This window comes from Scheffersomyces amazonensis (genome assembly GCF_036850825.1).
Source record: "Scheffersomyces amazonensis strain UFMG-HMD-26.3 chromosome Unknown RJT21scaffold_8, whole genome shotgun sequence".
Classification (NCBI taxonomy): domain Eukaryota; kingdom Fungi; phylum Ascomycota; class Pichiomycetes; order Serinales; family Debaryomycetaceae; genus Scheffersomyces; species Scheffersomyces amazonensis.
Genome location: NW_027042748.1, coordinates 664,794 through 678,669, shown reverse-complemented (window position 1 = coordinate 678,669; position 13,876 = coordinate 664,794). Strand labels below are relative to the sequence as shown.

At 28.5% G+C, this 13,876-nt stretch overlaps 5 protein-coding genes across 5 annotated transcripts; 2 read left to right on the top strand and 3 right to left on the bottom strand. All coding sequences in view use genetic code 12, as the record gives it.

The window, feature by feature from the left end:
* Nucleotides 1–3,159: 3,159 nt before the first annotated feature.
* On the bottom strand, nucleotides 3,160–4,047 carry RJT21DRAFT_3673 (acylglycerol lipase; the record flags this gene model as incomplete). The annotated part of the gene is made up of 1 exon (XM_064884324.1): nucleotides 3,160–4,047. The coding sequence occupies one exon, from the start codon at nucleotides 4,045–4,047 to the stop codon at nucleotides 3,160–3,162; it is 888 nt and encodes a 295-aa protein (XP_064736134.1).
* An 842-nt stretch (nucleotides 4,048–4,889) lies between these two features.
* On the top strand, nucleotides 4,890–6,119 carry PTC1 (type 2C protein phosphatase; the record flags this gene model as incomplete). Its single annotated transcript, XM_064885612.1, has 2 exons — nucleotides 4,890–5,199; nucleotides 5,437–6,119. The coding sequence occupies 2 exons, from the start codon at nucleotides 4,890–4,892 to the stop codon at nucleotides 6,117–6,119; spliced, it is 993 nt and encodes a 330-aa protein (XP_064736133.1).
* An 82-nt stretch (nucleotides 6,120–6,201) lies between these two features.
* CRP1 (Crp1p) lies at nucleotides 6,202–11,062 on the bottom strand (the record flags this gene model as incomplete). Its single annotated transcript, XM_064884322.1, has 2 exons — nucleotides 6,202–9,879; nucleotides 10,355–11,062. 2 exons carry the CDS (start codon nucleotides 11,060–11,062, stop codon nucleotides 6,202–6,204), a joined length of 4,386 nt encoding a protein of 1,461 aa, XP_064736132.1.
* A 233-nt stretch (nucleotides 11,063–11,295) lies between these two features.
* On the top strand, nucleotides 11,296–12,959 carry RJT21DRAFT_123418 (uncharacterized protein). Its single transcript, XM_064882718.1, has one exon. The coding sequence runs from the start codon at nucleotides 11,370–11,372 to the stop codon at nucleotides 12,864–12,866; it is 1,497 nt and encodes a 498-aa protein (XP_064736131.1). The 5' UTR covers nucleotides 11,296–11,369; the 3' UTR covers nucleotides 12,867–12,959.
* Nucleotides 12,960–12,968: 9 nt separating this feature from the next.
* RJT21DRAFT_58352 (uncharacterized protein) lies at nucleotides 12,969–13,840 on the bottom strand. Its single transcript, XM_064885126.1, has one exon. The coding sequence runs from the start codon at nucleotides 13,720–13,722 to the stop codon at nucleotides 13,072–13,074; it is 651 nt and encodes a 216-aa protein (XP_064736130.1). The 5' UTR covers nucleotides 13,723–13,840; the 3' UTR covers nucleotides 12,969–13,071.
* Between the last annotated feature and the right edge of the window lie 36 nt (nucleotides 13,841–13,876).

Sequence of the window (13,876 nt, the reverse complement as noted above, 5' to 3'; positions counted from 1 at the left end):
TGGCAGGTGAAAGTTTAACAGTATCTGAAACAGATGATAATGCCAAAACATTTTTCAATACCTTCATAACTTCAAAATCATTAATGGATTTTGGTAAGGTATTGGGAGAAGTTGTTAATCCATTTCCACTTGATGTTGTCATGGATGTAAGCTCACTAAATGTTCTTGCTGGAGATTGTCTCAAAGACATTCCTGGATAAGAACTTCTCAATGGATTAGATATCAGGGAAATTAATGGACCTTGAGATGAACTAAGTTGAATATTACTTAACATTGGTGAAGGACTTCCTGAAACAATAGGGAAATTAGGCCCAGTAGGATATGCTAATGACCTTCTTTTATCTGAACCCCAATTTATACCAGGATCATCTAATTTATGTTTAACTTGTTGATTTACATTTGCCATCATTTGTGAACTGGTTGATGGCGATGGTAAACTCATAGGACTCATTCCAAATTTATTTAAATTTGGTAAATTAGGTGACATATCATTAGATGCTTTATTAGATATAGTACTGTCAATTAAATTAATACCAGTAGAATCTACTAATGATGGAGCTTCTCTTTCAGTTACTCCTATTAAAGTATTTAAAGCTCTATTTGAATTACCTGTAGTATTAGGACTAGTCATATCTACATATGGTATATCCATTTGAACTTGATTTACAGGACCTCCTTGACCTTGTCTATTTGGAGATTGTTGGATTTTAGTTCCTGATCCGAGTGTTTCACCGAGTAAAGATCCGGGACTATCAGCATATAATTTTGTTCCAAATACAGATGTATCATTAGCTGATTGATACCATTGATCATCATTAACTAATGAACTAACATCATTAGTTGTAGTTCCTGGAGTTGGCATATTATCTTCATCCTCACTAGAATCATAGTTCTCCAGAAGACAACTACCTATAATTTCTTCAATTGATACATAACTAAGAGTAACTTTTCCCATTTCATTTACTAACCCTAATAATTCATCAATTTCCCATGGTATAACTACATTTAAATAACCCATAATTTCTGATAATTTATTATAACTTTTACTTGAATCATAATTTAAAGATCTTGATAACATATCAGATATAATTCGTTGAGCATTTGCAGAAATTTGAGGATTAGTTGATGGCCATGAAATTGATGATTGAGATAATGGTAATAAATATGTTCTTCTCCATGAAGTATATATTTTTTCAGGAGATATTGAATCCCATGAACGTTTTATCCATTCTATAACTTTAATAAGAGGTATATGATAATCCTTTTCTGAAAGTACTTCCATAGCCGATGATGCATTAATTTTATTAAAACTTGATAAATCCATTTTTGAACCTAATTTATTATTATCATTAATAGATTCATTAGATTCTTTTGCATTTTTAGAATTTATTCTTTGTAAATTAATCATTTCTAAATATTGTTGTAGACGATATAAAATTCTGAATTCATCTATAATACCAAAATTCATTGGTAAATAATCAAATCTTCCACCCCCACCACTTGAACCGCCGGATAAATTACCTAACCCACTTAAACCATTAAATACTGCATTACTAGGATTTTTATGATTTATATTATTCTTTAGATAACATAATTTAATATTATTAAATTTTAAATTTATAATTCTATGAGATGAAGAATCATCTAATAAGATTACAATTTTCCGATCAGGAGATAATTGTTGAATTTTATGATCTAAAGTTAATAAATAATTTTGAAACATTGATGAAGTTATCCATTTATTAATATTTGATTTATAATATATTTGATGAACTTCAGTAATTTTATTCATTAAATTATGTTGAGATAAATTTACCGTATTATTATTTTTAAATGCTATATGATTAGATTTTGAAACATCAAATTTATCATATTTACCAACTACTAATGGAATTAATTTTTCTGATCCATCAATATTACATCCTAACATAATAGTTAAAGATTTTTCAGTTGAAGAATTTGATTGTTTTAAACCTTTATCAATTGAACTAACATCAAATATTTGATCTAAAGGTAATGAATAAAATAATTGAAATTCATCTATAACAAAGATATCTTGAGGAGAATAATTCTCATCTCGAATTAATTTAATTAAGTAATTTTTTAATTCAACTTTTTCATCTAATTTCCATACTTTATTTAATTTATTTTCATTACTAACATTTGGATCTCCTACTAAATTTATATTTAATTTCTTTATAAAATGATGACACCATTTTTGATTAAATATTCCATTACCATCCTTTTCATCTTTTGGTAATCGATTCCAAATAGCATTGGCTGTAGATTGTATAATTGGAGTTGTAATTGGTATATTTTCCCAAATTGCTTGAGTTATCCATTCAGTTAATATTTTTCTTAATAATGGATTTGATTGTTTCCTTCTTCGTATAAGTTTAAAATCCGTTTCCTTTGAACCTATTATATCATTCTTTGAACTTAAAATTCTTGATATAGTAGTTTGTGATGGAGGTTTACTTGATTGATATTTATCTTGAGCCCATTTAGCTAGATCAGCTTGAGTCATTTCGGGGTTTGATTCTGATTTCAAACATATTTCAATTTTTTGTTTAATAGTGTACCCCATTCTACAGTGAAATAAATATTAATAAACACACTATATTTTTTATAGAATCTTTTGCTTTTTACTTGCTATTGAATACGATTATGAGTTATTAAAAGATTTATATATTGAAATGATTGCAGCCCATAATTGCAAGACAAACAAAAAAAAACTTTTGGTAGGGACAAGATCCAATTTTAGCACCTAATTAAATATTAAATATGGCGTGGGATTTTATAACAACTAGGCTGCGTCTTATATTTTTAATACCCAACTTAACAGATGTCAATTATAATTATTAGTATATGACATACATACATATGGTAATACCATCTGGTGATATCTGGAGAAAAAAATCCGAAGGTACAAAAGCGAGACCACATAGCAAAAGTACAAAAACAAGCGAAAAACGATCACGTGAAGAACCACAAGTTATAAACTACCCACATATACGATGAAGATTTCCATTTGCTATTACATACAAAACATAAGTTTATTGTAGCCAAATGGCCTGTAATAAATAATAAATAATTAAATAAGTAAATAAGTAAATAAATAAATATTAAATATTAGTTAATTAATTAGATGATTTTGGACTAGTGACTATTTAAGAATCCAACGGTTTTCTTCAAAACTATGTCCCTATATATTGGTTCACTCTCTAAAAATAATGAGTGTTTAGCACCTTTAACTGGTACAAATTCTTTATCTTTAAATTCAATTGAATTAATAAACTTTTCTGAATATTTAGGATCATTAATATTATCATCAGTACCGTGAAGAACTAATACTGGAGTTTGAAAATCTTTATTATAACTAGGATCTAATAATTTTTCACCTCTTTCAAACATATCATAAAATTGTCTGGCTGATCCAAGAAGTTTTGTAGTCTTTTTTCTAATATATTCTGTCCAATCTGGATTAGTTGTAAGATATTCAAATTTCAATTTAGAATCAATTCTTAAATTAGGTGCTAATAAAACAATATAATTTGATAAACTTCTAACAATTATATTTGGTTGAGTTTTAGGATGTAATTTAACTAATGGACCAGAAGTAAGTACTCCACGAATATTTTTACGATACTTTCCTTTAATAACATAATTTAATATAATTCCACCTCCCATAGAATGTCCAAGAAGAAATATTTTATCCTGTGGAGTATCTAAATTGTAATTAATAAAAAAATCTAAATCATCCATAACATGAAATTCATTAGTTAATCCTAATTTATTAGGACTAGTTTCTTCAGCTCCTCTTTGAGAAAAGAAGAATACTTCATAACCTTGCTCACTTAAATCATCGAATAATCTATGATATAAATCTGATTGTTCAAAGAATCCATGAACATATACTATCTTACCCTTTTGGGTAATACCTTCAGGAACTTTCCAGGTAAAGAATTTAAATTTGGCTTGATTATATTCAATTTCACCAGGAATTGGTTCATTCCGACTTTTGTATGGGAGTTCAACTTCAACCATATTTTGCTATGATTATATATAGATATATAGATGTATAGATATATATAGTTATTGATTTATGTATGGGACAACTAAAGTATTTATAATATTTTTCGCGATTGTCCGCGCTTTTCTACTAGGTGGGGTTGGTTAACAAAATAGACAGACATATGATAATTATGGGCATAATCTGATAATCACAGTTTGCAAAAAATATGACTTCGGGTTTCGGAGATAACCTCATTAAGTTTTAAACATAAGCCTCAATTTAAAAATGCATTGGTTACTACTGTACTGTTTATTTATATTAATATTATGGCCATATATAGATAAAGTGAAGGGTTACACGAGTACAACCATGTTACCAATGTAAAGTCTAAAGATCCAGATACAATCTATTACATTTACCATTTACAGTTTGTTACTTTACAGTTTTGTTAGGTTTTATATTTACTTCTCGTTTATAAGAATATTGCAGCAATAGAATACAAACTTATACAGTACTAAATACAAACACTATTAAATAATAGAAGAAATAAAATTCTGTAGTACACTGCCATAAACAGTAACAAACTTTTAACATAGTTACACTTACACTACAATATCACTGACATTCCCATTCAATTTATACAGTATCGTATCTCTCTATACAGTCAATGATTGCCAGTTTTGGACCTGCACACAGACCCACAAAATGTTTCAAAGCGATCACAGCAAAACGGAACCTGAAACAATACTTAAAGCAAGCTACTATAATTACCAATTACTTTAATAGGAACATTCAGTAAAGATCTGAATTACAGGATATAAAATAAGAAAATTTATAAAGGATTTGTAAGATTTTAATTTTCATATATACAACAATGGTAGAAAACGGACAATCGCATACTAAAGTTGAATCTACAACTGAGACAACTTCTACTTCAACAAGTCAAGAATCTACTAATGATCCATTTTATAGACTATCATTTAAAGTAGGAGTAGCTGAAAATAAAAATGGAACATTCAGAAATAAAATGGAAGATGTTCATACTTATATAGCAAATTTTGCCGAAATGATAGATTGGGGTTATTTTGCTATATTTGATGGACATGCTGGAAAAGATACTGCTAGATGGTGTGGAAATAATTTGCATACATTATTAGAACATGAGATCGATTTGGAATTGAATAGTAATAACACACCCAATACCAAAACAGAAACAGAGTCAAAGACAGAGACGGAAACAGAAACAGAAAGCAAATCTACTGATAGTTCTGATAATAGCAATGATACCAATGCCAAGAATAATGATGATACAATTACTAATAATACTAATAATGCTAATACTAATACTAATACTAATTCAAATACTAATGATAATAATGACACTAATGACATACAACAAAAAAGCGGGTTTGACATGCAAGAGAGTCTATTCAAATCATTCATAAAAGCTGATGAATTAATTGAAAAAGAAGGAGTAGGATCTTCAGGTTCAACCGCTGCTGTGGCAGTATTGAGATGGGAATTACATGATGATCAAGGTATTGATATATCATCAACTAGTTCTAATTCTAAAAATCCTCAATATGAATTTATACCTACTAAGAATCATAAAAGAATGTTATATACTTCAAATGTGGGAGATTCAAGAATTGTATTATGTAGAGGAGGTCAACCATATAGATTATCATATGATCATAAAGCCACTGATATTAATGAAATTAATAGAATTAAAGAATCAAATGGTCTTATAATGAAAAATAGAGTTAATGGTGTATTGGCAGTTACTAGATCTCTTGGAGATTCATATATGAAAGATTTAGTAATTGGTAAACCATTTACTACTTCAACTGAAATAACTGATAGTGATGATTTTATTATACTTGCATGTGATGGGGTATGGGATGTCATAAGTGATTTAAGAGCATGTAATTTTGTTTTAGAACAATTTAATAAAGAAAATGCTGATGATCCTCAAAAAGTGGCAAAGAAATTATGTCAATTAGCAATGGATAATTCTACAACTGATAATGTTACTGTAATGATTGTTAAATTTGATAAAGATATCTTTGATCAAAAGGAAGTGGAAGTAGAATTGACTAAATAGTTCTAATTATTCAGATGTATAATATATATGATGTGTATACATTTACTTTTATTATATATTATTTATTATTTATTAATCATTATTAATGTTCAATGGGTTCATAAACTGCATCAGGACTCTTGTTAATTATCGAATCAAAATCTTTCGTACTAATCCTTGGGCGATAAAACTTTAAGGCTAAACTACTTGATACAACACTAATTGATGAAGCAGCCATAGCTACACTAGCCCATACTGGATTTAATCTTGTATTATTATAAGGATAAATGACTCCAGCAGCAATTGGTATACCAATGATATTATATACCAAACTCCATCCAAAATTAAATTTAACTCTCTTAAATACTACTCTTGATAAATCAAATAATGTTAATAAAGAAATTAAAGGAAATGATTTATTTAATAAAATAAAATCACTTGAAGTTACGGCCAAATCAGCTCCACTAGCTAATGCAATACCAACATCAGCCGTTGCTAAAGCAGGTGAATCATTTATACCATCACCAATCATAGCCACAATACCTTTATCACCCTTTAATTTTCGAATTCTTTTAACATGAGCTTGCTTTTCATCAGGTAAAACTTCACTAACAATATTAGTATTACTTATACCAAGCTCTTTACCAATAGCTTCAGCAGTAACTCGATTATCTCCAGTAATCATCCAACATTCAATATTTAATTTATTGGTTAAATATTCAATAACTTTCTTAGTTTCAACTCTAATCTCATCTCTAGCAGCAAGCAGTAATACTAAATGAAATTCTTCATCATTAAAAATTTCAAAACATTGTAATCCAACTAATATAAGTGATTTACATTGTTCTTTCCATTGTTCCAATAACTTTTGATGTTTCTCACTAATTTTAATATTATGATCTTTTACTAATTGTTCATTACCTAAAAATGCAGCCTTGGGTTTATATTTATTCCAAATATCTTCTTCACCTTCTTCATAAATAATATTCCCCTTTAATCCCTTTCCAGGAACTGTTTCAACTTGAGGAACTTTATTTGGAGATCCTTTAAAAGTTTGCATTTTATTACCAAAGTTTTCTACAAATGATTTAGCTGATTTTGCTAATGGATGTTTAGATGCTAATTCAAGATCTCTTGTAATTTGTAAGGCAAAAGTTTTAATGATTTCAGATTTTGATTCCACATCAATATTAAATGAATAATCAGTAATTTGTAATTCACCTTTAGTTAAAGTTCCAGTTTTATCAAAACAAACTACATTTGTTGATGCACCATCTTGAAAGGCAACTCCTCCACCTTTAGCTAAAATCCCATATTTTGCTGCTAAACCTGATCCTACAAATAATGCAGTTGGAGCTGCTAAACCAATTCCACAAGGACATGCAATAACAAATACAGCAATTGAAAATTCTAATGACCATACAACCCAACCTCCAATATCAATATCTAAATAATTAGATGGTAATGAACCAGTTTCTCCTAACACTAACCAAATAATCCAAGTAATTATTGCCAATAAAGTTATTACTGGTACAAAATATCCCGTTAATACATCTGCAGTTCTTTCAATAGGAGCTTTTCTTAATTGACCATCTCTTACTGTACTTACAATTTGATCAATAAGTGAATCTCCTTCAATACTTATAACTCTAGCAATAATAACATTATTACCTATATTAACTGTACCAGAAAAGATTTGATGACCTGGACCATGCTTTACTGGAATTGATTCACCAGTTAATGCTGATTCATCAAATTCAGAAATCCCTTCTTCAATAACACAATCTACAGCAGGAGATTCTCCAGATGCAATTTTAATTGTATCACCAAATTCTAAATATTTGACATTAACAACAGTATCATTAATATAATTCAGATTCTCTAAATCAACTACAGTAGCTTCTTGAACTTTTAAAGCACTTAAAGATGCAATAGCATTGGCTGTTTTACCCTTTGAATAACTTTCAAGTAATCTACCAATTAATAAGAAGAATGATAAAAATACAACCGAATCAAAGTATGTAGTATGAAGTCCCATATGAGTATGAACTGATTGTTGAGAACTTAAAATTAATAATGCTATACTGGCAAAATAAGCAATTGAAGTTCCTAAAGACATTAATAAATTCATGGAACCAAATTTAAAGATTCTTGATTTAAATGAATTCTTATGTAACCATAATGATGTAACTTCTTTAATTGCCTTACGATGGAAAACATCAGCTGCAAAGAAATATACAGGAGTACTTAAAAAGAATAGTATCCATACAACTCTTGAAACATTACCTGACCAAATAGGTTCTTCTACCCATTTTCTAAATCCATTGGAAGATGGTAATAAAGACATGGCAACAATACCAAATATAAAAGTTGGAATTGCAAATATAAATGTTAAGATTAAACGATAAGCCAATCTTAATAATTCCTTTTTATGAAGTCTCTTAACATGTTCATCAATTGATAGAGGTTCAACTAATTCACAATTAAATAATCCCTTTTTATCTACATTAATTTTATAAGCATCTTCATCTGAATCAAGTGGTTCAATATGATTTAAATCAAATAGAAGTTTTCTAATAGTTAAATTTATACCAGGAATATAAGTAAATTTAATATATGGATGACTTAAACTTATTTCATCATTAATTACAATAGCTTCACCATAACTTGATAAATAATTATTAATTAAATTTGGACAATGATCACAATGCATTCCTTCAACACTAATATTAATAGTTCTTGATTTTTTCTTGGATGATGTAAAGTTAATCTTTTCACTATTAATTAATTCATAATCAAATCCACAATCTTCAATAGTTTCCTTTAATTTTATTAAATTCTTATCATCTTCATTTTCTAAAACAAATTGACCAGATTTAGTAACTACATTAATTCCACTTTCAAGAACAAATGGTAATTCATTTACTGCTGATTGAATGGAATTTGCACATGCAACACATGTCATACCAGATATCATAGCTGTAACTTTAGTATTTATAGTTCTTTGAACGGGTAAAACCTCTAATAATTTACATTCAAATCCAAGATCATTTATTGCATCCACAATCTTATTAATAATTTGTTTATTGGGCATTATTACCACAGCAGTTTTATTAATTAAATTAACTGAAAAATTAGCCTCATCACCACCACCTTTTTTAAGATTAATATCTTGTCCATTATCTAATAATTTTGATAATGATTCTGAGACAGTTTGAACACAAGAAGCACAAGTCATACCAATAATTGCAAATACAGCTCGGAATTCTTTATCAGGTTGACCAACTATAGTTTCTATAGTTGAAGAATCACTATCATCAGCGATTTTCTTTTCCTTTTCCTTTTCCTTTTCCGTTTCCTTTTGAGATCTTTCATGTTGACATGCTTTACAATTCTTTATATGATTTCTCTTAGCTCGCGAAGAAATAAACTTGGAATATAAATTGAATACATCAAAAATTCCTACATCTTCTTCAATTTCCGCAACCGATTTATAATCATGAGAATTTGAATTTCCTACCAACTCATCATTGGTAAAAAGTTCCCATGATAATATTTTAAATCCAGCAATTGTAATCAGTTTAATTAATCGTTTTAAAAGACTTTGTAATACAGATTGTGATAATGAATCTCTCAGTTTATAATAAATATTCACATCATTCCCATTTAATGATATATAACTATGATCTGCTTCGAGTTCTTGTAATTTATTAGTAGATGGTATTTCATTCCCACTCTCGGATATCTTTAAATAATTGGAAAATACTTTGAGTAATCCTGCCTCACACTTGTCACAGTGGATATTTGAAAATTTTATATATAGTCTTTCCATAATTCTATATAATACTCTTAACTAATTAATTGTTCATTAATAAAAATTGTGAATTATTTACCTGAATGTGGAATTCAGAGTTATCTTATAAATCAATAGTTTTCACAGCAAAACTTGCTCATTATGCTGCGAGATTATCGCTATAAAAAAAATTAAAATTTAGAAATTAGTGAGATGTTTTTGCTGGCGCTAATTACCAGTCATCGAATTTGCACCCACTAGTTAAATTAATGATAATAAATGATAATTACAAAGCATGAATTAGTTAGTGGTTATTAGGTATTAGTTACTAAGTATAGTCTATTGTTATTATATATATGCAGTATAATTTATTTATTTGTTTATTTGTTGCTATAGATATCTATTATTAAAAATCTAAGATCCATACTATTCCTGGTATGAGCATCCCGCACATTGTCCCCACAAACTTTTCTGGTATAGTATGAAAGAATATACAAGTAATTAAATACATGAAATACCATATAGATATAAATATAAATGCTACAGACAATACAATGGTCTTGTAAAGTCTAAAATATTGATTATTGATGGTAGTTCCTCTAGATAATTCATAATCTCCAGCTTGTTCAATATCATCATTAGGAATCTTTGATCTTGATTGAATACCTAAATGATTTATTAATTCTCCCCATACTAAAAGACTTATAGATATTAAAAAGTAGAAATGACCAGAAGAATCAAATCCATTAATCCATTGATACCCATTCAGTTTACAATAAGATTCAGATTTAATTAAATCATTAATACAATGACCTCCTGTTGCAATATTAATTCTTTCAAAGATCAGAGATCCGAAAAACCATACTTGAGTAAGAAAGAAGAAAAGTGAATTGAGTCCATAACTTCTAAGAAATTGAATTATCTTACTAATAGGAACTTTATAATCTGATTGTATATATAAAAATAAAAAGCTAAAATAAATTAAGGTGAACCATATATATCCATACAGTTTAACTATATAGTCTTCAAAGAATGATACAAGGGGATTAGCCCCTATTATAGATCCATATTGTTTTAAGAAATAATACAGGGGAATAGTTGCAATAAATACTGCTGGATAACTCGCAGCAATTATATATCGTAGTTGTAATACATCCAAACTTCCTACCATAGTATACACTACCACCACCTTTATTGAATATTTCTATACCGTCTTATTAAGATACATAACATTCTATAATAATAATAACAGTACGTACTAAATATGTAGTACGACATTTTAAGATAAAACTGTGGTGTCATGTCGTGTCGTGTCGTGTCGTTTAATAAAGTTTGTCTTCTGCTGCAACCTCCTGAACTGTGTGCAGGCTAGTCACGTGAAATTCTTCAATTTTGGATTTATAATATAATTTGACAGATGGGTGATGCAAAATTGCTATTGATGAAATAATCATTTATTATTCAATTATTGAAGTATAATGAGATCTATATTAAGTAGTACGATAAGGAGGCGAACACCTATAACTGTACTGGCGGTTGCACGTGCCAATGGCTTAAGATTTAAGCCAACTGTAAGAGTTGCAACCAGTTCTAATCCTCAATTAGCATTTCCATGTCTTGATAGATTAGAGAAGAAAACTGAAGAACTTAGTAATTCTTGTGCTATAGATAATATAACTTCTTTAGAAGGAGGTCCGGAACCATCGTATTCAAAAGTTCAAACTGGTTTTCAAGTATTTAAGTCTAAAGTACCTATATTCTTAGATAATGGTGGTTATCTTCCTGAATATGAGATTGCTTATGAAACCTGGGGTAAACTTAATAAGGCTAAAGATAATATAATTTTACTTCATACTGGATTATCAGCATCATCTCATGCTAAATCACAACCATATAATTTAAAATCTGGTTGGTGGGAAGAATTCATTGGGCCAGGTAAATATTTGGATACTAATAAATATTTTATAATATGTACTAATGTATTAGGAGGATGTTATGGTTCGACTGGTCCATCTTCAAAGGATCCAGCTGATCAAGATTATTATGGAACAAGATTTCCTATAATTACTGTTAATGATATGGTTAGAGCTCAACATGAATTAATTAAAAAAGTATTTAAAGTTAATAAAATTCATGCATCAGTAGGAGCATCCATGGGTGGGATGCAATCATTAGCTTATGCTATTGAATTTCCCAATGAAGTTGAAAAAGTTGTTTCTATAAGTGGATGTGCTAGATCACATCCTTATTCTATTGCTTTAAGACATTGTCAACGACAAGTATTAATGAGTGATCCTAATTGGAAACGAGGTTTCTATTATGATAATATTCCTCCTCATGTTGGAATGAAATTGGCAAGAGAAATTGCTACTGTTACATATCGTTCAGGACCAGAATGGGAATATCGGTTTGGAAGAAATAGAGCTGATGAATCTAAACCTCCAGCTTTATGTCCTGATTTCTTAGTTGAAACTTATCTTGATCATGCTGGAGAGAAATTTTGTCTTGAATATGATGCTAATTCTCTCTTATACGTTCTGAAAGCTATGGATTTATTTGATTTGGGTTATATTAATAGATCTCGTGCTGCAAAGACTCGATTGGCTACCGAACAAGAATATAAAATTCAAGCCAATCTTGTAGAAGAATTTTCAGTTCCAACTGAACCTTATAGAGAAACTGTATCACTGGCCACCATCACACCAGAAGAATCATTAAGAGATTTACAAAAAGGTATGGAAAGAATAGCTCATAAAGATGTTTTAGTTATTGGAGTTGAATCAGATATATTATTCCCTGTATGGCAACAAAGAGAAATAGCTGATGTTTTAAGACATAATGATAAAGGAGGAGATATAAGATACTTTGAATTGGGTAATAATGTAAGTAATTATGGACATGATACATTTCTTTTAAGTTTGGATCATATAGGTCCACCAGTTAAAGACTTTTTACAATCCAAAAAGGAATTTTAGTATTAATTTTAATTTTAATTTTAATTTTAATTTTAATTAAGTTTTATATTAATATTAAATGAAAATGATTATGATTATTTATACAGAATGCAGGGAGGTTATAATAAACAATAAATATATACAGTAAGTATTTACTATTTACTATTAAAATAAATTAATTCAATAAATTAATTAAAATCAACTAATTAAAGTCAATTAAATTAAATTAAATTATATGACCATGATTTGGATCTAATTCATAACCTAATCTTCGAGATATAGCATAAATATATTCTCTAATATTTCCAACTACAACTTTAGCTAAACCATTATTCTTTTTCTTATCCTTTGCAACTTCTGAATCAATATGATGAGGTAATAAATTATCATGAGCACTTAAACTTACAAATAATGCAAAGGGAATAAACCATACTAAAAGTCCAAAAAATGAACAAACTTCAACAAATGAAGGAATTCTTGGAGGTTGATAATTTGGCAGTAATCTAACATCTAATGGAGGTATATAAGGATTATGAAAATGATTAAACCATAAGAAATGATTAGCTAATACTAATACACAAGATGCTAAAAATGTTGGAGATATTAAATCAACATAAGGAAATTTATGTAAATTTTGTAAATAAATATAATAAGAAAAGATTGAAAATATAGTTAATAAAAGGGGGAAACCATCAAATAACCATAATAATCCAAAAGTGACAATTATTCCATAAATTATTCGTTTAAGAAATCGTTTAGTAGGTTCTGAATGTTCTTCCACTAATTCAGATATATAATATAATCCTGAAGCAATTGATAGTACTAAGAATATAAATCCTATAACGACTCCTACATATGATAGTAATTGTAAGAACATTTTATGTTTGTGGTTGTATGTGGTTGTATATTATGTATGATGTTGTGTCTTGGAGATATACGTTTAGTGAGTGAGGAAGAGAATGTCAATTGGTGATAGTTAACTAGCCAAACAACAAAAATAACTACTTACAAAATGTGTGTGACGATGTAAT